At 53.6% G+C, this 23,370-nt stretch overlaps 10 protein-coding genes across 10 annotated transcripts; 6 read left to right on the forward strand and 4 right to left on the reverse strand.

The window, feature by feature from the left end:
• Positions 1 to 1,153: 1,153 nt before the first annotated feature.
• Positions 1,154 to 1,668, forward strand: BO82DRAFT_430445 (uncharacterized protein; the record flags this gene model as incomplete). Its single annotated transcript, XM_025640623.1, has 4 exons — positions 1,154 to 1,228; positions 1,284 to 1,367; positions 1,430 to 1,447; positions 1,557 to 1,668. 4 exons carry the CDS (start codon positions 1,154 to 1,156, stop codon positions 1,614 to 1,616), a joined length of 237 nt encoding a protein of 78 aa, XP_025494170.1. The 3' UTR covers positions 1,617 to 1,668.
• Positions 1,669 to 2,417: 749 nt separating this feature from the next.
• On the forward strand, positions 2,418 to 4,048 carry BO82DRAFT_278127 (uncharacterized protein; the record flags this gene model as incomplete). The annotated part of the gene is made up of 3 exons (XM_025631215.1): positions 2,418 to 2,670; positions 2,729 to 3,432; positions 3,494 to 4,048. The coding sequence occupies 3 exons, from the start codon at positions 2,418 to 2,420 to the stop codon at positions 4,046 to 4,048; spliced, it is 1,512 nt and encodes a 503-aa protein (XP_025494171.1).
• A 784-nt stretch (positions 4,049 to 4,832) lies between these two features.
• Positions 4,833 to 6,508, forward strand: BO82DRAFT_400016 (uncharacterized protein; the record flags this gene model as incomplete). The annotated part of the gene is made up of 2 exons (XM_025639152.1): positions 4,833 to 4,987; positions 5,050 to 6,508. 2 exons carry the CDS (start codon positions 4,833 to 4,835, stop codon positions 6,506 to 6,508), a joined length of 1,614 nt encoding a protein of 537 aa, XP_025494172.1.
• An 842-nt stretch (positions 6,509 to 7,350) lies between these two features.
• BO82DRAFT_400017 (NB-ARC and TPR domain protein) lies at positions 7,351 to 11,119 on the reverse strand (the record flags this gene model as incomplete). The annotated part of the gene is made up of 9 exons (XM_025639153.1): positions 7,351 to 7,591; positions 7,664 to 8,341; positions 8,409 to 8,737; positions 8,883 to 9,904; positions 9,958 to 10,020; positions 10,074 to 10,260; positions 10,317 to 10,691; positions 10,761 to 10,989; positions 11,046 to 11,119. The coding sequence occupies 9 exons, from the start codon at positions 11,117 to 11,119 to the stop codon at positions 7,351 to 7,353; spliced, it is 3,198 nt and encodes a 1,065-aa protein (XP_025494173.1).
• A 674-nt stretch (positions 11,120 to 11,793) lies between these two features.
• BO82DRAFT_400018 (putative HAD superfamily hydrolase) lies at positions 11,794 to 12,770 on the reverse strand (the record flags this gene model as incomplete). Its single annotated transcript, XM_025639154.1, has 2 exons — positions 11,794 to 12,634; positions 12,751 to 12,770. The coding sequence occupies 2 exons, from the start codon at positions 12,768 to 12,770 to the stop codon at positions 11,794 to 11,796; spliced, it is 861 nt and encodes a 286-aa protein (XP_025494174.1).
• A 178-nt stretch (positions 12,771 to 12,948) lies between these two features.
• BO82DRAFT_29810 (uncharacterized protein) lies at positions 12,949 to 15,206 on the forward strand. The gene is made up of 3 exons (XM_025631975.1): positions 12,949 to 13,327; positions 13,389 to 14,087; positions 14,153 to 15,206. The coding sequence occupies exons 1-3, from the start codon at positions 13,294 to 13,296 to the stop codon at positions 15,196 to 15,198; spliced, it is 1,779 nt and encodes a 592-aa protein (XP_025494175.1). The 5' UTR covers positions 12,949 to 13,293; the 3' UTR covers positions 15,199 to 15,206.
• A 442-nt stretch (positions 15,207 to 15,648) lies between these two features.
• On the forward strand, positions 15,649 to 16,378 carry BO82DRAFT_352363 (ribonuclease P subunit p20 family protein; the record flags this gene model as incomplete). Its single annotated transcript, XM_025634666.1, has 2 exons — positions 15,649 to 15,887; positions 15,984 to 16,378. Coding segments are annotated over exons 1-2 (467 nt in total), but the record flags the coding sequence as incomplete, so codon positions are not given.
• Positions 16,379 to 17,336: 958 nt separating this feature from the next.
• On the reverse strand, positions 17,337 to 20,066 carry BO82DRAFT_29851 (putative cytoplasm to vacuole targeting Vps64). The gene is made up of 2 exons (XM_025631990.1): positions 18,795 to 20,066; positions 17,337 to 18,743 (listed from the first exon to the last, which is right to left on the reverse strand). The coding sequence occupies exons 1-2, from the start codon at positions 19,905 to 19,907 to the stop codon at positions 17,628 to 17,630; spliced, it is 2,229 nt and encodes a 742-aa protein (XP_025494177.1). The 5' UTR covers positions 19,908 to 20,066; the 3' UTR covers positions 17,337 to 17,627.
• A 754-nt stretch (positions 20,067 to 20,820) lies between these two features.
• Positions 20,821 to 21,997, forward strand: BO82DRAFT_352366 (MGR2/ROMO1 family protein). The gene is made up of 5 exons (XM_025634667.1): positions 20,821 to 20,971; positions 21,063 to 21,089; positions 21,156 to 21,185; positions 21,247 to 21,337; positions 21,430 to 21,997. The coding sequence occupies exons 1-5, from the start codon at positions 20,917 to 20,919 to the stop codon at positions 21,551 to 21,553; spliced, it is 327 nt and encodes a 108-aa protein (XP_025494178.1). The 5' UTR covers positions 20,821 to 20,916; the 3' UTR covers positions 21,554 to 21,997.
• A 115-nt stretch (positions 21,998 to 22,112) lies between these two features.
• On the reverse strand, positions 22,113 to 22,979 carry BO82DRAFT_278170 (YoaK family protein; the record flags this gene model as incomplete). The annotated part of the gene is made up of 2 exons (XM_025631217.1): positions 22,113 to 22,720; positions 22,838 to 22,979. The coding sequence occupies 2 exons, from the start codon at positions 22,977 to 22,979 to the stop codon at positions 22,113 to 22,115; spliced, it is 750 nt and encodes a 249-aa protein (XP_025494179.1).
• Between the last annotated feature and the right edge of the window lie 391 nt (positions 22,980 to 23,370).

Raw genomic sequence — 23,370 nt, forward strand, 5'->3', positions numbered from 1 at the left:
TTGCTCATGCGCTGTGTCTGTAAGTTAAGAGGTAATATGGGTCAACTATCCCGGATTAAACAGAACCTCTCTGGATCTTCACTCGATCTCCTTCCGCATTATGGCATTCACAGAAAGATAGCAAGGTGATAGATATTGCATGTAGGAAACAGAACTTTCTATTATGTAGACGCAAATCCTAGCAGCCAGACAGAAACATCGTTTCTGCGCCTTTCTTTGCTGGCATCGTCCTCGGTAAGTTACTTCTGTTGATGTTCGGAGTGCTGATCCTCCTGTCGGAAAACAGCCGTGTGCTGGCGGAGCTCAACTAAGCGATTGCAGTTTGGGGAAGGTGATGTGATGTCCCTTTGCCCTGAAGCATCGAATATCAAGTACGAAGGATGTGTATAGGGACGAAGCTAGGTAGCAATGAGTGCGAGAGCTGCTGCTCAGTAGATGGTCCGAACCATCCGTTGTTCACTACCTTATAGTGATGTACAGTAAGTTAAGTAAGTTAGCTTGATCGTAACACTTCTCATGTTGTCACAGCGTTCCATTATCTGATTTGCTTTGCTAGACCCGTAGGGCTGAACTTTATCATTCAGAAACATGGGGTCTGTTATCGCAAACATTGTTGAACTTGGAGAGCCATATACCGATCGACTGTGAGAGTCGATCCGGATGCTAAACCGGGTCTTGTCTGATCGAAGGGGGCAGAGATCCCTATTCTCTCTTTGTGGCTCAGTTAGCCTTCTTGGTGCTCAGCCTCAGTTCTCAGGTTTCTCTGATTGCAACTCGTCGAACAGAATTGTGAATCGCTGGTAGCCTAGTTTGAGGTAAGGGGGCCAAACTCATGGGCTAGACTGCACGATTGTATAGAAGATTTGCTTCGTGAAACTTTGCTAGGGGGTGCGGGGCCCCTTTCTTCACAACTTTAATTCTCTGGGGAATTTTGGTGCCTGTATCTCTGCACGAGGGGGTTGTGTTGCGAGAATCATATAAAAGGAGCCTCGAACACTTCGCACAAAATACCCTGCCAACAGCTCAACTTCCCTAGTATCCTTTCCTCTCTCGGACCCAGACTCTAACCACAACTCAATTCCAGTCTGAGAGTTCAAAGAAAGGAATGATGATGAGAACTACCGTAGCCCTTCTTCTTACTTTCCTCGCCACAATGACAGCAGCCATCCCCACCGCCACCGAGCGACTGGATATATGCGCCAGCATAGAGCTGACTTGCAAGGCAGAGGTTCGTCAGGAAAGAGCAAGACAATTAGAGGGGGTCTATGCTAATTATGGTGTAGCAAATCAAATGTGAAGATCACTTTGCGTATGAGGGCATCGATGCCTGCCCCGAGGATCCGTGGCGGAGTTGTCTGTGTGATCAGGTAAGCAGCCCCATCGACATCTTTGCGGAGTATCATGTTGATGAGTTGCTTTCTGTCTCTAGGTTGCTGAGCACTGTATGGTACGTCTTGAGGAACGAACTGCTGTATACTTGCAGACGATATCGGATTTGTACTTACATTGCTACCTTCCCTGGCTGTATTTTCCAGAGCAAAGCGGGATGTCTATAGATGCGGGATGATGAGATCGATGACTACCACACTACATGGGAGTGTGATTTGCGATCTTAAAGGATGATATATACCTAGAACTCATCCATAGACAGTAGCAGGCTGTCTGAAAGCTGTAGTCGAGCAAAGAACAAAATAAATAGACCTGGGGTTGTAGTCAGACAGCCCGCTCAGTGTGCCGCCAAGGTCGCGCAGGTCATCCGAGACAACCATGACACAAGAAGATAAGAGGCACATCGTCTCCTTCGTCAAGCTCTTTCATTGCTTGTTTCTTTTTCTTTTCTTTTTTCTTTTCTTTTTTTTTTTTCCCGCTTACTACGCTTACTACGGAACAGACACCGTTCGTCCATGGTGTGCGTAATTTGAAGTCTGTCCAGCTCCATGGCGGAGACGCTTTCGAGTAAGTATCGCTCCTCTCTTAGCGGAGAACCCAATCACTGAGAGGTCTGGACCAAGCCTAAATCCAAGCCAAGGAGAATGGCTCAGCTGCTGTGGTGCTATGAAAGAGATACAGAGGATAGAATCTATGATGCGTTCAAAAAGCCTGTGGAAAGGGTTTAGTCTATGTAAGACTACAACATATCGAGTACCCAGTGATCCTAGGCAGCCTTGCCTTGTGAGAAACCACGAGAAGGCTTTGCTTCTAGACATATCGACGAGGCAGAAAACATATTTGAAACTGCTCGTGATGCGACATAACTTGCTGCTAGTACTCAATCTAGACCAGGATCAAAATCCTCCCAATGACCGGAGTCCGCGCTATCGCCGAAGGCGTGATTGAGCTCCCTCACCACCTCGGAATCAAATAGCAACGGAATTGTTCCTCCCACTCTCTTTCAGGATTTGATTCAAGATTCAGCGATGGCACAACATATCACCCCTCCCCGGTCGACACGAGTTCTTTTGCCCCTGCTCCTGACAGCCTTCCTCTTCTTCCTAGGCGAAAACATCCAGTCGGGCCCGCGCACCCAAATCTACGAGTCCATTCTTTGCGATCAGATTCTCCCAGATAACGCGACCATACCGCTATCGAGCGCCAGGTGCAAAGACAAAGCGGTCCAAGAAGAATTGGCCTTCCTCAAGGGTACAGAGAGAGTATTGGGGGCGCTACCAAGTACATCTTAACCTCTTTCTCCACCCCTTTCTCGTTGCTCTGTGCTGACCTGTGACAGCCATCCTAGTGATCCCATGGAGTATCTTCGCCGAGCGATACGGCCGCTGTCTCTCCCTCCGACTAGCATTGTTCGGCGTCCTCTGTGAAGAATTATGGAGCTGTCTGATATGCTGGTTTTCGAACACATTTCCAATCCGCCTCATTCTCCTGGCCCCTGTATTCGAAATTATTGGAGGTGGTCCCGGCATTATTATCACCATGATCCATCTACTGGCTGCTGAAGCCGCTACGGAGGAGAAACGAACCACAACCTTTTTCTTCATTCGTGCCATGGCGATTGCAGCAGCCGTGTTGGCCCTGTTCGGCAGCTCGCTCCTCATGAGCCATCATGTCTGGGTGCCGTGGCTCTTGGGGTTGTTCTGCCTTCTCCTTGCCATCTTGACCACCCCGTCAGAGCTACATCCAGCCACTACTCGGAGTTCGCCGGATGAGGCCACCGCGTTGAACCCTGGACAGTATCGTGATGACGATACGATCACTGTGTCTCAGGAGAGTGACTCCTCTATCAAGGAACACGCCAGTCTGAGATCTCGTCTCATCCAAATAACGCAACAACTTCACAAAGGGGCCAGGGTGGTATATGGCAACACCTCGCTTATCATCTTACTAGGGATGTCCTTCTTGGGCCAGCTCGGGGAAGACTCGCTTCCCATGGCTCTGCTGCTCTACATCTCGAAAAGATACAACTGGGAATTCGCTCGAGTATGTCTTGCAAGGGTTGTTACTTCTGGTACGAGTATGAATCAGCTAACAGACGCAACAGGCCAATCTCTTGTGGTCGGTAGGAGAAGCAGTTAGATTCATGTGTCTCATCGTATTGCTTCCGCGAATCAGTCGGATGCTTCTCTCGCGTGCCGGTTCAAATACCTATAAGACGGATTTTGCAATCGCCCTTGCCAGTGCAACGATGCTTAGCCTGGGGACTTTGTTGCTCGGACTGGGTGTTTCCCTGCCAATTTCCACTATAGGTATGTTTAATCTCTCCGGCTCTATTATAGAGTCATCTGGTAATCTGGCATATGCAGGGGTCATTCTGATATCCGCCACGGGAGGACTTAACTCGGCCCTGCGGTCGCTTGTGACCTTGACGATCTCCCCCGAGGATATCAGTGTGGTTTATTCGATCTTCACGATCCTTCACGTTCTGAGCACCTCCTTGGCAGGGCCTATCTATTCTGGTGCCTTCGCTTTGGGACTGCAGCTTGGCGTTGAGTACACTGGGCTCCCGTTCATTGTGGCTGCTGCTTTGGTTGGATTGTCGCTGCCAATGTTCTTTTTGGTTCGACCGCGTCGTGATTACGAGTTGATCGAAGGGTGATTAGTTGCAGTAGACCTAAGAAGCAAATGGCCATTTCGGCAAGTTAAGCGAAGAAGTGACCGGGAATCAGGCAGGGAGCTGGTCAGACACGATAAAAATAGAAAGCATCACGACAAGCTTTCAACTCAAGCGTCTCGTTACACTACCATGCAAAACAAAATCAAGCCTCCAAGCCCCCGAGCAAGTCGCTAATCGAGGGTACCGAATATAATTCCCAGCCACCGCGCGGCATCCAGCACGGATGGGATGATAAGCAGACAGCGACGCCACATCAGCGATCAACCCCGCATCCCATGCGCCAACTCACCACCTCCACCACCTGATTGTCTCATCCAAGCCAGACACCCACCCTCGCTGAAACCAGCCTAACTCCGCAGACTACCGTCGATGTCAGGCAACGTGCTTCCATCCAATGATATCCATGGATGGTGCAAGGCGAAACACCGTTTAGATACCTTAGTCATTGATGTGGAGCGCAGCCATTGGTTCCACGATGTATGAACAGCTCATAAGGCAGGAACTGGGTTTCGTTTATCACGACGGTTGCGGGGGGTATAAGCTGTCATTGCCCCTCGGTCTGGAGCATGAGGAGAATATTCTCCGAGTTTCACAGCAGTTCTCGAGTACGAGGCTTTGTTAGGTTTGGTTTTCTACGCAGCAAGCAAGCAGCACTTGAGGTGAATTTGACGCAGCGAGCAACGCAACGAACCGCACCCGACGAGAGAGACGAGCCAAGTACGACGACGAAGTATAGCGCGACCAACTCGATCACCACAGAAAGAAAATGGCCGTCCAAAGCAACGGCCATGCCCGCAGTAACGGCACGCATGGCCCATCCGTGCGATTTGCACCACCCAAATCATCCTCATCCTCCTCGCGAATGAACGGTGATGATACCGTGGAAGTCGAAGTGGAAGAATACGACCAGCCAGAGTCCTCGTACGGCCCCTATCCTTGTTAGAACAAGAACAAACCCTAACATCCGATCCTCAAAACCACAGCCCCTATGAATCCCGCCGCGTGGTCCTTCTCCTCGGCCCCCACGAACGCAAACACTCGGTCCCCGAGTACTACCTCCGCCAATCCCCGATCTTCACCGACATCCTCAGCACGTACCCGCACTTCATCACGAAGACGGTGCCCTGCATCCCCCTGCCGGACGTCGACGACGACCTCATCCACACGGTCGTCCATTACCTGCACACGGGCAGCTACCAGACGCTGCGGCCCGCGGGTGGCAGCGACTGGACCAAGACCGAGTACCGGCGCAGCGTGCTGGTCTACGGCGCGGCGGCCCGCTATGAGCTACAAGGCCTGCAGACCCTGGCGCGCAAGTACCTGCAGAAGCTGGACACCCACCTCAGCATCTTCGACGTGCTGGGCGTGGCCCGGAAGGTGTACGGCGGCGGCAAGGGGTCGACGATCCCGGACTACGACCCCTGGTTCTTCGAGGTGTATGTCCGCGGCAAGATGGCCGATGCCTTCGTCGAGGATCGCGATCTGTTCGAGCGCCCCCGGTTCCAGTATCTGCTGGGCGCGGAGACCGGGTTCGATCGGTTCTTGGTGCAGGCGCTGGTCTGGATCTATGAGGCGCGGATTGCGGAGTTGGAGAAGCGGGCGATGCGGAATGGGGGTGGGTTGCAGTCGCGGGATGGGTATGAGGATTTGCGGAGTGTTGGGGTTGGCGGTGAGAGGAGTGCGGTCGTGGCCGGGTTGGAGGATATCGCGGAGGAGTATCCGGATGAGCGGACGGTGGAGCTGGATGACTTGGACGAGGTGGAGGGAGGGGTGTATGAGCGACAAAATCTGGATGCACTTGCGGAAGAGATGATCGAGGAGCGCCCGCCGTCCAGTGCCCATGTCTCGGAGGGCTATCCTGCCTCGGTGGCCGAGGAACCAATCGAAGACTTTCAAGACACCCATGATACTGCTGCCGCTGCCACTGCTGCCGCCACTGGCACCGAGGAATACGAAGAAGAGCTCCCAGCCGAGAGGTACGCGCCCCTCGAGCAGCCAATCAAGGAGGAGGAGCCCATCCCCCATGACGATGACGACGACGGCGATGATGACAGATACCACCGTGCTGAACCGCCCGAGACCGCCGTAGATGACACCTGGAACGGGTGGGGGAGCTGGGCAGCCCGCACGAGGGAATGGGGCTATGCGACGGTCATCCACGAGGAGGAGCCCTCTGGCACCGCCGGAGACCCCGATCCAACTACCGAGAAGAACCCTCTCCCCGAGCTGGTGGCCGACGAGCCGCTGCCGGATTACGCGGAGGTTCAGCCGGTGGTGGTGTCAGAGGATCACCACGCCCACCAGGAGAACCAGAGCCCCGTGGAGAACGGCAAGAAGAAGGACCGCAAGAAGGACCGCAAGAAGCGGAACACCATGAGCCGCACGCGGGCGTTGTTTTCCTCGGCGGAGGAGCAGCCGCCGCGCGAGCAGGCGGTTTTTTGAGATTGTGTGGCATGTAGTATGTATATAAAGGGCGTCGATTTATTAGACTGTGGTTGGTGCTGTGGCTCGGGTGATTAGATCATCACTTTCATTCAGCATTTGGAAGGGGATTAGAATTTTTATTTGCGTCTATAATCTAGCACGCTCTTGAAGAGCATTGTCTTGGAGAAATCATCGTTGTTACTCATCGCACATCCTCATAATGCTTGAGGCCCCTGCAGAAGAAGAGGATGAGGAATCTGATATACTTCAGTGAATACTTCAGTATCCCCTCTTGTTCTCGTCTGCGATAATGTAAAGCATTGCATGCAGAGTGTATCAAAATTTCAATCAACAGGGATTGTATTGAGCAAGGGATCTCCAATTCGGGGTAAAGGATGCTCGGGTGGAGAAGCATGGGGATATAGGGTGCGGGAGAGAAAGAAGTATGGGCAGACGCCCTAGGGCGCATCAAACCCCGTTTGGGATAGTTGGTTTGATACCCAAGTACTAGCTATTCTTTTCAGTTCGACATCCCCTGATTCAGAACTAGCGCCGCTTAGATAGGCAGTAAGGGGAGGGCTTCTTGCCGATGAACTCTATGTAAGAAGCACAGCACAGTCTCTGACATCCTTCAGGTTCCAGCCAGTGAAGTGACTATCCATGTGTGTGGACTGTATGGAGCGCGCCGGTTGACCTGAATCTCTAGGAATCACCTACCGGATCAGACCCCTAATAGCTATGAGTATTCTTGGGCCTCCAAAATGCCTAACCACGAGATAGAGATACATCGCCGAGAAAGACTCCAGCTGCCCAAAGTCCCGGCTCTACCACCAATCCGGGCAAAAGACGGGGGTACTGTATCAACGAGCCCAAAACGCCACAATCGCATCAAAGTCCCCGGTCGTCAACCTCTTCACATCGCGATCCTCCTTCGTGATCTCCTTCCTCAGACGGGCGGCCACCCGCAACGCAATCGAGGCCTTCTGGGGCTTGTCCGTCGTCTCGAAAACCTTCCCCTTGAGGAACGTGGTGCGCGCGATCTCGTTCTTGTGCGCGTTGGGGTCGACGGACCAGATCTCTAGGGCTGTGTTGATCATTGCACTACCAAAAGGAAGGGTGTGTTAGACGGGGTGCATGTTCAAGTGTTTTCGTTGAAGAGGAGGGGGCACTCACATCGCCTGTTCGCTTTGACCGACCCGATTCAGATGCTCAGCCAGCTTGTGCGCGACGTTCGCGGTGTAGAAGTCGCGATCGCCCACCGTGGCGCGCATGTGGCGCCACGCCCGCTGATGATACGTGAAGCTGTCCTGCCACTCGCCCTGCGCGGCCCGCAGATTGCCCAGGGCGTAGAGGATCAGGCCCGTGCGGACCGATTCATGATCGTCCTTGCCCAGCGCCCTCTCGCGGCCGGCCAGACTGTCCAGGAGCAGCGCGTTGCACTCGTCGAGCTTGCCCTGCGCCAGCAGCGCCCAGCTGAGGTTGGCCTCGCCGGAGCGCGGGACGTAGTTGCCCCACGTCTTCCGGATGCGCAGGGCCTCCTTGAGGTCCGCCTCGCCCTCCGCGTAGCGTCCGTCCTGGATGCGCGAGATCCCCCGCTCCGCGGTGGCGAGATACAGCCGCTCGTCGGCGGTGCCCAGCTCGCTGCAGATCGCGGCCACCAGGTTCAGAGACTGTTCCTTGTGGATGCGGCTGGCGGAGAAGTCGCTTGCGTCCATGGCGATCGCGCCTAGGCAGAAGTGGATGTCGGCGAGCAGGGAGTCGCGGTCCGGGTGCGCGGAGGCGTCGCAGACCCGGCGCGCGGTGTCGAAGAAGCCGTCGAAATGCTTGGTTCGACCGCGTTCCTTCTGGTACCTGCTTTGCATTAGATTTCATGACGGCTGAAGGGAGAGGGAAACTCTGAAGAACGGGGTATACGGACCATGCAGCTTCGGTTAAAAGCTTTGCGAAAAGCAGACTGGTGGTCTCGGAAGGACATGAGATGGTTGGCCAGAGCTGATGTAACCTCAGAACATGAGGATAGATTGCGGCACATGCAGGCCATCTGCCGACATATAGCCTGCCGCCGCTCGATTTGGGTTGCGGTAGTTCGGGCTCCTTGGATGGCTTGGGCATAGCCGACGGCCAGTTCACCCAAAGTATCTCCACGAGTTTGTCGAAGATGAGGTGTCTCTTTGCGGACTCCATTCTAGCCAAGACCACATCTTGTACAATGCGATGCACCGATATCTGGGACTTGTTCTTGTCTCTCTGGATCAGAGAGAGTTGCAAGCAGGTCGGATCGAGCATCGATGAAGGTGCTTTTCTTGTAAGGCGCGCTCTCGCAACTCATCTTCCCTGCTGCCTGCATCAATAGATCTTCGCGAATGAGATCCGGGTCGAGAAATGCGATCACCTCGAGCAGTTGTCGCGCTTGGGGCTTCAATTTCTCAAATGTCCACACCGTAGCAAGGGAATGTCGGTAGGTGATCATGTTGGTATCAAACTTGGTCTCGTAGAGACTAGCATGCTCTTCCTGGTCAGTATAAAGCTCCAGAAACTCGGACAAGGTGAGGTCCTGCCGACGAATGATACCGGCCATCTGTGAGATAGCCAGAGGAATGCCGCCGAGCGCATCAGAGATCTGTCGCGCTGTCGTATCTTCCGGCTCGCTGAAGATCGTAGTCAGGTGGTTGAAGAGGGCTAGGCTGTCTTTCTGTGACAGCGGCCCGAGACCCAGACCCGAGGGTCTTCTGGTGAACATGCTCATAGCCATTGGATCGCGGCTAGTGATAAGGACGGAACCACTGCCCTGAGGCCAGTAGTCCGCCAGCACCATTGGGTCATCTGCATTGTCAAATATCAGCAGCCAAGTCGCTTCTGCACCGGTGTGACCCGGCTGGAGGAGTTCGTCCGACCCGGTTAGATGTTTTCGGGGCCTGGAAAGCCACCCTTTCACGATCTCTCTGCTGACGACTTGGCTCTTACAATCCGATGCATCTTCGAGGCCCAGTGCCAGCGAGATCTGTTGATAATGATGATCAAGCTTCGCGATCTCATCGGCTACGACCCAGAACACTGCATCAAAGCGAGCTTTGTGGCGGCGAGCGAATTCGCGGGCTATCTCTGTCTTGCCGATCCCACCAAACCCGCATAGCGCAAATTGTCGCAATCCAGTGCTTGATGCTGCGACGACATTCTTCGAGGGTAGGAGTTCAGCTGCGAGACGTTCCAAGACATCCTCGCGACCGCAAAAGTCACTATTTGCAGAATGCGTGTTGAGGGAATAGCAGGGTAGATTGAGAATCTTCCGAATCTCCTTGGGTGTGGCAGGATGTAACAACTCAAATCCCCCGAGAGAGGTTCCTTCTGTTGCTTTGTTTGACGGCCATTCAGTTGCTTGGTTCGATGGCCATTCACTCTGCTCAAACTGCTCAGCTGTGCGACGTCAGTATACTGACCCTCCCTAAATTCTAAGGCCAAGGACTCACCTCTCCAAGGTGCTTCACTCATCGTGGGCGAGTAAGCGCTCATTGTTGCGTACTGGTACTCCTCTAGCATCGGTCATTAACACAACATTACGGCTTGATAATCCTTCATAACCTACGGTCTTCGAGGCGAAGGGCAACAAGCTGCGCGGCGCTTTCCATCGTATCGCAAATGAACTTGTTTAACCCGGGTAGGCCTTCGCCGCCAATGCTCTTGGTGAAAAGACAAGTATCGTGATGATTGAGGTTAAGTCCAATGACCGTTTCCATTGGGGCATGAGTTGAACAAGCTTCTCTGGTGACCAACTATGATATGAGTTAGTCTTTGCTTCTCAGCTAAGATGTCAAGCTCCGAGACTGACTTGTTGATACTTTGGAAGCAATGGTGTCGAGCTATTTTTCGATTCTCTGAGTTCATAGACCGACAATATCGGAGTGCGGAACGAGATTCCTTCGAATCGATCTGCGAGGTCAAGCAAAATCGACCCTTCTTGCTCAATGTGAGCAGCCGAAGACTTGGGGGTCTTGCCGGTGGTTGATTCTAAAATGTCTCGAAATCTATTCCAGCTCGTGGCTCCGTCGTCGTAGCGATGCGGTGTGCTTAGGAATATAACGCCAGCTGTCGCGTTGACAACTGACTCGAACCGGAAAAACTGCTTGTTGGCATTACACAATGCTTGTTTGACTATGATTCCACCCAAGCTGTGACAGACAACCATGATGGGTCTGTTCGATATCTGTAGAGGAGACCTCAGTAAGCATGTATAACTTGCGGGTTACGACGGCTGACGGACTAGTCTACCTACCAGATCTGAACTCAGTCGTGATCGCGAGTCATTGAGATGCTGCAAGAAATTGTAAGCTAGCATCAACATGGATTCCCATGAGGATTTGCTTCCGGCAAATGGTGAAGTGTATTCGTACGCGAGGATGCGTGCTCCAATGGCGGACTCAGGGAGGGTGGCGAGCCATGTCTGGTTTGCAAACGGCCAATGCTCTGGCGAGGCTGTCCCGATACCTGGAACGAGGACAATACTGGGCTGGTGGTTAACGAGAGAATTAGAAGGAGCCACAAAGTGCATTCTGCTTACTCAATGCCATACTGGGAATCATTGATCGGGTCCCTCAGTGTCCGAAGTTGGCCATGGGGAGGAAGGCTCGTCATAATGGCTATGGCTCTGCAGTGTACCGAGACTTGAGAGATGCCAGACAGTCAGAACCTTCAACTGTCTGTGAGGTGAGGATGGTGAAGTCTTCCGATCCCTGTCAATGGCGCAGGGGACGATGCGGGGTAGTTGGCCTCTAGTCGCCAACCACACACGCGCAATCCCAACAATCGACGGACTTCCATTAAATGACTGTGCATTGCATTATCTTTTTGAGCTTCGATGAAAAAGATGTGGGGAAGCTGGCAAACACACGAGATACGCTATCGCAACGATGTCTTTGCTCATTATGATGCTATGTTGAATGAGAGAAGATTCAGACCTCTCCTAGACTCACCTAGACACCGGGCTGCCTCGGCGACATATTCGCCTTTCTTATCAACACCATTCACAACTACTAGTACATATTCACTCTTGAGCAGTAGCATGCTTCCGCTTCGAGGCCACTAGTTTGAAGTTCATCCTGAGTGATATCGGCTGGACATCTTCAGTATTGATGCAACGTAGTTGCATTGCAGTTATAGACATCGTCGTCGGTTCTATCAAATTGACTTGATCCAACATGTTCTCGTTAACAGTGCTCTTGACTAATACCTTACTTTACAGTTATATACCTTTGGGTAGGCTGTCCAAGGCTATACACCGTGCTAGGGACAGTTCACTTCCGCAGTGGTTAGCATGACATCTGGATGTCGTATTTCCCAGCCTCAAAATGCCCCAAGCTCGGTATACATTCCGCCCAGCCATCGTCAATCTCGCCTAGCTGCCACTCGTCCTCGAGCCGAAACATCCCCGATCTCCCCGCCAGCACCTCCGGCTCCCTACCCCGGTACTCCTTCGCCACATCTGGATGCGGAACCCAAACAACTCTCATCCCCGCTCGTCTTCCAGCCTCCACCCCCGCCAGACTATCCTCAAAGACCAGGCACTCCTCCGGCAAGATCGGCCTCGCACCCTGCTCCGCCGCCGAATTCAACGCCTGCAGGGCAACCAAGTAAATATCGGGCGCGGGCTTCCCTCGCCCCTCTCGCACCCGTGGGTCATCCCCGAGAATCTGGCAACCCGGCGGGAAGAAGCTCAGCAGACGCCTCGTTTCTGGCCGTGTGATCTTGAGCTCGTAACTCTGAGATTTGGTGCTGGATGCCAAGGCTAGCGCAATTCTGTCCCTGGAAGAAGAAGAAGAGGAAGAGGAAGACACAACACTCCGTGCGCGGCTGAGGTCCGATAGAAGCTTCTCGGCGCCAGGTAGTGGGGTGCAGGTGGGGAAGTCGCGGCGCATCTGTTCGTGCAGCTCGCCGGCGAACTGCTCGCGGGGGACAGGCAACTGCGCCCAGTCGTGGAACGCATCGCTGCTGGTCGAGTCCGGGACGCCCATGAGCTGAGCCCGGATTGTTCGAGTGAAGGCCGGTCGGTGGTACTTTGCTAGGAGTTTGTTTGTAGATTGGGTGATGATGTCTTCGGAGTTGATGAGGAGGCCGTCCATGTCGAAGATGCAGGCGCGGACTGCTGGGAAGCTGCGAGCATTCTTCGTCAGCCTGCAGGATGTACTATTTGGCTTTGCCTCGTCGAGCAGAAGATGAATGACCTAGAGAATCTCCTCACACAGGATAGCACCTGGAAGAGGACTTACTCTTTTTTGAGACGAGTCATGGCTACTGTGTGAAAGGTAGCTCCCAATTGATAGGAGAACGGGATGGTTGGAGGGATACAATCTGAGCGAGATTTCTGAGCTGGGTCGAGACAGCTATCGTGCATTGTTAGTTGGACGATGTCCTCAGCAACTAGCGTCTATACCCAAGATCGTCTAGCGTGGCTGAACCCGCACGAAAGGTGGATGGGATGATGAAGATCACCTGGAGGCAACTTCATCGCTTCACTTACAAGTGGGCCGCTAAGGTGGGTCAATCCTTTTGTGATTAGCGTCTTTGATGAATTCACATAATCTGAAGTGGCAGATCAATGTGTCTGCAGATGCAGTGCCAGCGGCAGTGTCCTCATTGAATGCAGGCGGGGTACCGAGTAGATAGCATGAAGAGAAATAGTTCTGCCAATTATGCGTGGCATTTGTCAGTCTTCGGTCTAGAGAAGCTTCGAACGACATTTCGACTTGAATGCCAGCGCACAAACAGATTCAGACATTTAGTTATACCCTAGTCGACGGCTGATACAGCACATGGAAGGACACATGGAGCGTCGGAAATCTGCACGTGGGTTTTAAACTTCCATCCTCAACCGCATCCTATCAGCTCATACATCCTCCCTCAATAGTTACACCCGAGAATTACACCCGAGCCATCATCTCCCTCTCAAGGAGGTACTCGAGCACCTCTGTCTTCCCCGGAAGCAACTATGTAGACATCGCAGAGTGGATGCTGCAAGATCGCGGGGTGAACCCGAAGCCTGAAGAACATGCCACCTGCCTCGCTTCGACGGCCGAGCAGTCTCATGATCTAGTTGTAGTATACGATAGTAGCGAGAGCAGGTGGGGCGTGCAGTCGTATAGCTGCGAGCAACACGAGACCTTTTCCGCCGCTACCCCGGTGCCGTCAAACGGCTTGGGGCAGATGATTTTCATTCGAGGCTTCATATCGCCATCGTGGGTGTCGGTCCTCGGGAGCAAATACAATATCGACCCGGAGTTCTTCCGACACCATCTGGATTTTCTGTCCGCGAGTATTGACAGGCATTCGTACAGTTTCCCATCACTATCGAGTTCCTCGGATAACATCTACCGACTGTGTGTGAGCACGATCCTGCATCGTGATGACTTCGGCGGACAGGATCTCCAGGCGCAGCGGGCTCAGGAGCTCAAGGAGCTCGGCAGCTACAAGATACAGCAGCTGGGATCGGGTCGAGTACGATGCGGAGACTCCCTGGTGCCCGAGTACGCCACCATCTGCCCGCGCTTCTCTGTGATTGAGCAATGGATCTCGCTGTATGTCGCAAGGACAGATAGAGGTTGGGTAGGTAAGATCGCGATGTCACATAAACAGAGAATGTGGCCGATGCTGATAAGCAATAAATCTCTCTAGCGATAGCCTGGACGGACCAAGGGAGACCGCTGGAGAAATCCCCCCCGGGACCATGGACCAGACACATCGAAGCCAAAGCCACACCACTCCCAATCCTGCAGCACCATCCCAAAATGGCATTCCGCACGACCACCAACCGTCTCGATCCCGACCCGAACGCTTCAGCAGAGATTCAGCAAAGCACGGCCATCCTTCCCCTGCAGTACGATTCTCTGATCGCAATGGTCAATCTGGCGCGTCGGGCACCCCAGGATCCGCTCGCCATGTGCATCCCCCTGTTCGCGCACGCCGCGTTCTCCGAAGTGCAGTTCTTGAACCTCCTGGAGTCCCGAATCCAAGCCCAGATCAACGCCATTGCCGGAGGAGTGCCCGCCGACGACGCGCTGGGGGTGCTGCATTTTTTCTCGAACATGCTCCAGCGCCATGCCGGGCAGCTGAAAGATAGTACCCGTGCGCTTTACAAGTTAGCTGAGCGAAGCACTCCAGATTCCAGTGGAATGAGATCACTCAGTCCGCTGCCCAAAAATGCCGTGCCGACGAGTCGTCTTGGCGCCAGGACGTGCCGACCCAGCGCGGAATCCGAGGGAGCCACGATGGCCGGTGGCCATGGTGCCAACGGTGCGTTTGCAGCAGCCGGGCTGTTTGAGGATTATGAGGAGCTGTATATACGCTGTGTCGACTTGTCGAAGATGTGCACCCAAGGCATCACTCTCGCAATGAATAAAGCCACGATAGAGGAATCGCGCAAGGCCATTGAGCAGTCAGAGCGACTGAAGAAGTTGACTTTGCTGGCGACGCTGTTCATACCTCTCAGCTTCAGCTCCAGTCTTCTCGGGATGAACATCGATCTGCTGGGGCAGAATGCGGTGAGGTTTTGGTGGTTCTTTGTGTTATGCGTGCCAATAACGTTATTTGCCTACATTATCTATCTATGGGACTTGCAGGCTTTGGTAGGATGCTGTGTGCGTCTCTGGGAAGGATGCCGGGGGTTTGTTCGAGGCAAGACGGGGGAGAAGTCCAAGAAAGAGCCTGCTTATATGGTTTGATTGTTAGTGTAATGGATTAAAAACATGCTCGAGATAGAGTACAGACTCCTACCGTCAGGAGATACACACGTGGCACTAGGTTATCTCCTGGGTTGCAGTTGTGAAGCCAGCTCTTGCACGGTGGACGGGGAGGACCAGTACTGTACCTAAGAGGTGGGCATATATCGGTCAGACAAACGCTTTTGACGAGAGTGCCATGAGCATCTATCGCTGTAAGCCAGCTAATCATACAGAATAGAGGATAGAAGTCTCCTTTCCACGTTGACATAAACTATGATGGCATCAATGTTGTCTCCTCGACGAAGTCTATACTGTGTACCGTGATATCGGCACAGTGGATGGAAGCAAGCGATAAGATAAGAGACCCCCACTAAACCCAATCCGGCCAACCATCAAAGAAAAGCAACCCGACCTTAAGTGATGTCCGTCGCGATCCAACCCAGTCCAATCCAACAACCAACAACCTCAGCATTTACTCGCAGTTATCCTCTCCAACTCCTCACCATTACCAATATCAAACCACCTACCTCCAACCTTCCACCAACCCACCAACCCATCAACAACCACACCCAAACCGAATCCACACCCTCAAACCAAAATGCCCCAACCAACACCACCACCCCCGACGAAACCGCAAGAAACCCTGACCTTCACCAAAAAGAACCAAAACATGACCAAACTTCCAAAATGTACGGCTGCCCGCCCTTCACTCCCATCCCATCCCATCCCACCACCCCATTACCAAACCCTCAACCCCAACCCCAGAACTAACCCCCTCGCCGCAGACGCAAAAATCACCAAACGGCCGATCCCGCACCCAACCCCCTCAACACCCTACACCGGCTCCAGTGTCCCAAAAACCATCTACGTCTCGACGACCACCCCGAAAATGAGCGTCGTGACGCGCGTCCGCAAGCTGCTGCGGCAGGCCGAGAAGCGCGCCACCAGTGGCTTACATTCCACCAAAGGGCGAGGCGGTAAAACGCAAGCGGAGCGGGTGGCGCAGGTGCAGGAGGCGCTGCGGCGGGAGGAGGTGCATGTCAAGGCGACGGGGCGGGCGATTGCGAAGGCCGTGGCGGTTGGGGAGTATCTGCGGGATGCGGCGGGGGGTGCCGAGTTTCGGGTTACGGTGACGACGGGGAGTGTGTTGGTTGTGGATGATGTGGAGGTTGATGTTGACCAAAAAAAGAGGGTGGTGGAGGGGGCGGAGAGGATGAGGAGGGAGGTCGAGACGGGCGTGGAGGAGGGGAGTGGACGGGTTTTGTCGAAGGCGGCGATTAAGAAGCGGCGGAAGGGTTTGAGGGGGTTGGGGTTGGTGGTGAAGAAGGAGGGGGAGGGGGGGGATATTGTAGGGGAGAAGGAGGAAGATGATGGGGATAAGGATGGGGGTGAGGAGGAGGAAGAGGAGTTGCCCGAGTCGCGAACGAGGTGGGTCAATATGGTGGATGTGGTGGTGGGGTTGAAGTAGGATTCCTTGGTGAGTTGAGAATCAAGAAGAAGATACAGGCGAGGTGATGATATCGATGCTGAATGCAGCATCGTCAGGTACGGTACATACCTACAACTACCTTGGATGCTTCGGCTGCTCTCTGGACGTGTCCTTAAGCCGCAGTTACAGAGGTTACATCTAGTCAAAGGCCCCGAACACTTTGAGTCGATATGTGGTGTCCATTAACAGACATGGCATATCAGGCTGCGCAAAGGAGACAGCAACACACGCTGATTCCTCGAGATCGCTCCAAAACGGATATCCATCAGCAGGCCATACAAGCCGCAAGCTATGCTACAGCTACAGCTACAGCTACAGCTGCAAAACTTCACATATGTTCAATCCATTCGCACCGCTAGGTCGAACCAGCTCATTTCTCTGTAAAATAAAATATACACGAAGGACCGTGGGGGGAAAGTTAAGCATTCATCGCGCTGGAACTCAAGGAAGTAATGCTATGTAGACTAATACACAAAGGCGGGTATGCCTTACATGACCTGCTTCTGCCCATAATAAAAGAAAGAAAAAACATTAACAGAAAATAAACCACTGCGGCCAGGGATTCGTTACTGGATCAACAGGGCACCAACGAAGAAATGATATCTAACAACTGAAAGGCAAGCGAGAGTCATGCAGGTTATGCAAAACAACAACTGCATATAAGGGGGCCGCAAGAAAGTGCAAATATAGAGAAGAAAGAAAACCACAGCCAACGCAGAGACCCTGTGAAGCGTTGATTCAGAGTACACGGGGAGAGAAGGGGTCAGAACTAGAAATCAATATGACGGGAGTAGAAAATGGGCTAAGTAAGGATTGGATGGCGGTAGACCAAACGGTCTCCAGGGTGCAATAACATGGGGGTAAAGGGGACCTTTTCGAAATAAACCAACAATTCAAGCCATTCGCTCAAAACAGACATAACATGGTGGCAGGAGATTTATCATTTATCCATCTTTTGCCATCCATTTAGGTAGGCCATTAATCCGACTCCTAGAAGCACGACTCCCAGCATTGACGCAAATGGGCTGGATTGCTCCAGAACGTCATGTCGGTGAGGCTGCGCGGCCAGTTTGGAATCTGCAGTGTCGTCTTCTTTCATGCGGGGCGATGCAGCAGGCTGCAGTCGTGAGTCGCTAGGCTCGGAGGCATCTTTCTCGATGGCATTCTCCGCCTTGGTAATCGTGGTGTCAGGAACATGGTTCGTTCCTGAAGCCTCCATCTTGGCATCGCTCTCGGCACGCTCCGCGCGCTCTCGTCGTAATGTCTCAATCATCTCCGCCAGGGACGTTCGTGCTTCAGCCGTTTCACTTTCCGCATGTTGGGCCTGTTCTTTGAAGATCGTCACTTGCTTCTTCATTTCTTCCATTTCCTGGATCATCGTTTCCAGACGATGTTGGAGATCCTCGGTACGAATGACCGGGGAATCCGCCTGTTCTACCTCAGTCACAACTTCCGCGGCAACTTCGGTAGCAGGCTCTTCGACCGATTTATCCATCGGCACAGTTTGCGTGATCTCGTGATCGGCGTCGCTGCACACCGAAGTATCATGCGTACCATTTGTAACGGTCCGCATCTCCAAAGTTCTGGCCTTCTCTTCGGCGGATTCGCGAGCCGATCGCTCTTGGAGCAACATGGCTTCCAGTTCCTTGACACGGGCGCCTTGGGTGTCCAGCTCCCGTTTGGCGGATGACAATGCTTCAATCAGTGAAAGGATCTGACTGTTATCACGACTGACAGGCGAGCTGCCACCAAGCTTGGGTTTCTCGGTATCGGAACGCTTCAGAGGGGAGAGGGAGTCTGTGCCATTTCGAGGTAGAGCGTCCGGCTTCTCAGGGAGCGGTTGCTGTGGAGGAGGTGCGGGAGGCTCAGAAAACCGTGAGAAAGAGTCTACACGGGGAATTTTGGGTCTGCCATTGATTGCGCGAGCGGCATTGGTATCGGGCGGCGAATGCTTCGCCTTTTCTTTCTCGGGCTGACCGGGTTTCATCAGAGTCGTCAGGAACTCGTCCGTCTGCCGGAGCTCCTGCGATTGCTGTTTCGCCTGTTTCATCTCGCTCTGGTCGTTTAATTAGCCTCGGCCAGATCCTGAGAGGACACAATCACCTACCGTGAGTCGCTTGACCACTTGCTCTATTGAGATCGGCGAATTCCAGTAGTTCATCTGACGCTGTTGCTGCATCGCATTGAACTGACTACTCACTGCACTTTGTGCACTGCGGTTGCTCATAGTACTGCCTGACCGACCGCGAAGCTGTAGCATAGGCTGGGTGAGTGGTGACGGAACAAGACCATTGCCAGCCGAAGGATCCAAGTCGCCAAGCGTCAGGTCGAGAATGTTGGGAATCGACGCATAGATGCCCGCATGCTCGACCTTGGCGGACACTTTGTGGTGAACAATCGTCTTCTGATCTTCGCTAACAATATCTATTCCGAGTTCTAAAGTATCGTTCTCACGCAACTCATGAGGGTCGGATTCGCGGTTCTCCTGAGACAGGCGCTTTCCGTTCACGAATGTACCATTGGACGATTTAACATCGCGGATCCAGATCTTCCCGTTCTTATCGGCCCAAATTTCAGCGTGCTGCCGTGATAGCACCTTCGAGTCGAAAAATCCATTGACTGGGGTGGGCACTGTCTTCGCATTGGTCTGTCGGCCAATGCGTATCAGCTCCGGGTAAAAAGGCACGGTGATTTGTTTCTTCTCGAAGGTACCGTTGATGGGCAAGAGGGTCAAGATCGCAGACGGGTCTCCCTGTGCCACGCTCCCCGCGCGGAGGCCATTTTGTTGCTGGGAGAGTTGGAGCATATGCTGAGACGGAACAATGGAGGACGGCTGATGGACCGCGGACAAAGCGCCAGGGCCGGAAGAAAAGGCCGGCATGGCTTGAGAGGAGGGTGGGATGCCGCGTAGGGACTGCGGCTCGGAATTGGAGGTATGCCAGAGATTTCTCGAGGGCTTCTTCTTGCCCCAAGTATTTGTGGGCGCAGGTTGTGCGGCGCCCGGATTCTGTTCAGTAAGAGCCACTGTAGTTGAGGCGGAGCCGTTGGATCGGAGGGATGACGAAGAGTTCGATCTTTGGACGGTCTTTCGAGGCATAAATGTCCGAGACACTTCTTCCGCGTCCATGGAAGAGAAAGCACCTTGTCCTCCGTTACCAGTATCGAACCATCCCATGCGAGGCCCCGTTTGCACGCTAGGTGGTGATGCCACAGCAGTCATGGAGAAGGATAACCGCAGGGAGGCGCTGAGTGTTGTGAATTATAGCTCGGCCGGTATATCACATAGGCGCTCGTCCGGTCAGCGGTGACTGCAATAAGGGCAAGAGAGAAGATTCACTCGGGCGACAATCAGCTGCTCCAACTCGTCGCAACAGATCCTCGAGGTGAAAGAAATGCAGCGATGGCTGGCGCGCCGACAAAAAAAATGGTTGTTGTAACCCAATACGACTGTTGGGAGGAGGTCACGTTAGCAACTATTCCCGGACAAGTCCTCGATAAACACCAAGCCCCTTCGGAGTCGAGGCAGCAACGGTAGCCGATGGGCCCCTTAGCCCCTCTCTATTATGAGATAGATCACATTGGGACTTACCAGTGTTTCACTCGTACAAAGGGCCGAGATCAGATTAAAGTGGGTTTTGGGCGGGAGATTTAAAAAAGCGCTGGGAGGAGACCAGGGAGACGTCAAGGTCTTGGCCCAAGCCGAGGAGCGACCGGCAGAAGCAACGGTCCAGCGAAGGGAGAGGATTTCCCAGAAGTAAAAAGAAGGCACACGCAGGACGGAACTGCCGCCGTGCAAGGGCTCTGAGGCCGTCGAGAAATATGAATCGACGCACTAGGATCACACGGGTTTGCGACCAGATCCCATGGGTGTGGTAACCGGCGACTGAAGCGGGAGCGAGCGAGCAAGAGGGAGCCCACAGCATCATCAGCTCACGGGCTTCTCTCCTCCTTCTCCTGCTCATTCTCCCCTAACCTCCACCCGCCTCAGGCCTCGATCACGTGATTCAAACACGTGTGGCTTATGTCATCTTTCGGCAAAGAGAGGGCCGTGCCGAATCAGGCAGGCGGTATCACGTGGTGGGCATCGCCTGAGCCTCGGGGCTTTGCATGCGCTGGAGCTTCGCTTTGCATCTCGACGCCGGCAGTGTCTTCGTACTCTCGTGTACTGTACCCTTGACCTATTCTTCTTTACCTCAGTTTTAATCTCTTTCTTTCCTTTGCTATTCATCATGCCTGTTGTTGCTGGTCCCCCCCAGGCCCACGGCCCCAACACCTTCGAGAAGAGTAAGTCTCAGACAATCCGCAGTACAAGTGGACCGACCTACGGGTCCGGCTGCTCTAGGTTTCTATGAGCATGTGCTAATCAGTTCTACAGTGAAGATGGGTGCTCTGATGGGATCCAGTAAGCCTTACTTTTTCTGAGCTGTTAAAATCACTAGGGTTGGGAGCTAACCTCATCTCTCGCCAGCTGTCGGTGGTATCATGGGTTTCATCATCGGTGAGTATCCATGCGACGGAGTCAGAAACTGCGCAGAACAGATCCAGCTAACAAGTCTTAGGTACTGTCACCATCTTCCAGTACGGAGCCGGTCCCAACGGCGTCTTCCGCACCCTGGGTAAATACATGCTTGGTTCGGGCGCCACTTTCGGGTATGTGGTTGGACTATACCTTGTTTTTTTTTTCCCCTGTCGATATCAGTCAACAATCACAAACCCATGCTCACAAACTGTGCTCCAAACAGTCTCTTTATGTCCATCGGTAGCGTCATCCGTACCGAAGGTCCTTACAACGACGCCTGGCTCCGCGCTCGGGGCCCCCCGATGATGCTCCCCCGCCAGAGCCCCCTTCGTCCCATGCGCGAGTAAAGCGCATCAATACCCTTCAAAGGATTGTGGAAGCGGAAGGAGAGCGATGAGACGAGGATGAGCAGCGAGCAAATTGTACAATAGCTATACTGAATGACGGCTTCTGCGGATCACGGCAGTACTTTGATCGCAGATTTCCAGCGTTTTGAAAAACCCGACTCGGTTGCTGGGCCAGAGAGCAGACAGCAAGCCCTGGACGCGGGAACTATATTGTGTACATAGGTGGAAGCTGAGGCGCTTCGGAGCCCGCCTCTAGTCCAGGAAAGCCCTGCGATATATCTTGGCGTTTACAGCACGGTTGGGTAAATTTAATGGACGGTCATGAATGATGACGACAGAGGCATATCTTGTATATTTGGCGGAAAGTAGAAACACGGTTTGACTGCGTGATCTCCGCTGGATGATGTAACGATGGTCTATTGGGCCCGGAGATCCACCGCTCTATGTCTAAATCTAAGAATGAAATCGCTAAAGGAGACCGATCCCGCTATATACAGCGCACCTAGAGTCCCCCATATACAACCCCTCGAATTACCACCAACCCGTCAGCCAGACAACCCTAATTCCCATCCTGCTTCTTCGGCGCCCAAACCAGCCACCCACACCCGATCAAAAACTTAATACCGGCCGCCAACCAAAACGTCGACGCCATCCCGCCGGCACTGCGATTCAACCACCCGCCGACGATCGCGCCGACCAGCAACATCACGACGCCGGCGACGCGGCGATTGCGCTTGACGTTCTTGCCGGCGAAGATGTTCATGTCCGACGCGATGTCGAAGTAGACGCTCGTGATGACGACGCTGGGGATCTCGTTGTACCCGAGCGAGCGCGTGGAGTTGATGGAGCCCGCCGACTGGAACGCCAGCAGGCCGATGGGGATGAGGTCCAGCAGCATGTGGTGCCGGTGGGCGCTGCTACTACTAATATCGGGCTGCGCGATCAGCCCGGCCTGGATCAGGGACACCGCGATCACGATCAAGGCCACCTGCACCATGAAGGAGGCGAACAGCGTGCCGCGCCGCGTGGGGCCTAGCAGCCGGCCGGCGCGGCTGAAGCAGAACGAGCCCAGCAAGAAGCTGCTGATCGAGACGAGGGATTTGAGCCAGCCGTAGGGCGCGTCGCGGGGCAGGTTGGAGGCGCCCAGGCCCAGGACGATGGTGTTTCCTGTTGTGTTTGTGTCTGGTTGGTGATTCGGTTCACGGAAAATGGAAGAGGAGAGGGGGGGATGGTAGGGATGGTAGAAGAGGAAACAATGCGCCCGGGGGGGACCGAAGAACTTACCAGTCTGCATGGCTAAGAAGCACGACCAGGCATTGAAGGCCGAACTATCGCAGAGACCCGTCAGGAAGCATAGCACCACGCAGATCAGATCCGCGTAATTGCTGTCGATGTTCTGTTTCAACCGGCTTTCTTTGCTGCCCATCCCCTGCATTTTGCCGGACTTCTCGGACGAGGACTCCACGACGGGCAGGACCGGGGATTTGCCAGGTTCAAAGGGCTGGGACATTCTAGCCTGTCGATGAGATACAAGACTAGGCTGGTATGAAGCCGACTTGTGAAGTGGACTGCAGCCGACGTCAGAGTAAAAACAAACAGATGAGATCGATGCTGGGGAAGCAGAGAGAGATGGGGGGGAAAGGGTGTAGTTTGGAGGACGGTCCACTAGCACCCTAAACCCTAGACACGCCTCCCCAAAGAGTCATTATTGTTCCCTCTTCAACCTTATCGTCATTTTACTCGGAGTACCGCAGCTAAAGTTTTCAGTTGACGCTGTTTTCGGATATTCCTCTTTTTGCCTCGCGGAACTTTAATTG

This window comes from Aspergillus uvarum (genome assembly GCF_003184745.1).
Source record: "Aspergillus uvarum CBS 121591 unplaced genomic scaffold BO82scaffold_13, whole genome shotgun sequence".
NCBI classification, from domain to species: domain Eukaryota; kingdom Fungi; phylum Ascomycota; class Eurotiomycetes; order Eurotiales; family Aspergillaceae; genus Aspergillus; species Aspergillus uvarum.

Bases quoted from the DNA above. Each gene is read 5' to 3' on its own strand.
- BO82DRAFT_29810 (XM_025631975.1), top strand. From the start codon at position 13,294: ATGGAAGGACACATGGAGCGTCGGAAATCTGCAC. The intron at 13,328-13,388 runs GTGGGTTTTAAA...CTCCCTCAATAG, and splicing joins GGAGCGTCGGAAATCTGCAC to TTACACCCGAGAATTACACC. The intron at 14,088-14,152 runs GTAAGATCGCGA...AAATCTCTCTAG, and splicing joins GACAGATAGAGGTTGGGTAG to CGATAGCCTGGACGGACCAA.
- BO82DRAFT_352366 (XM_025634667.1), top strand. From the start codon at position 20,917: ATGCCTGTTGTTGCTGGTCCCCCCCAGGCCCACGGCCCCAACACCTTC. The intron at 21,186-21,246 runs GTGAGTATCCAT...AACAAGTCTTAG, and splicing joins TATCATGGGTTTCATCATCG to GTACTGTCACCATCTTCCAG. The intron at 21,338-21,429 runs GTATGTGGTTGG...TGCTCCAAACAG, and splicing joins GGTTCGGGCGCCACTTTCGG to TCTCTTTATGTCCATCGGTA.
- BO82DRAFT_29851 (XM_025631990.1), bottom strand. From the start codon at position 19,907: ATGACTGCTGTGGCATCACCACCTAGCGTGCAAACGGGGCCTCGCATG. The intron at 18,744-18,794 runs GTAGGTGATTGT...TTAAACGACCAG, and splicing joins AAGTGGTCAAGCGACTCACG to AGCGAGATGAAACAGGCGAA.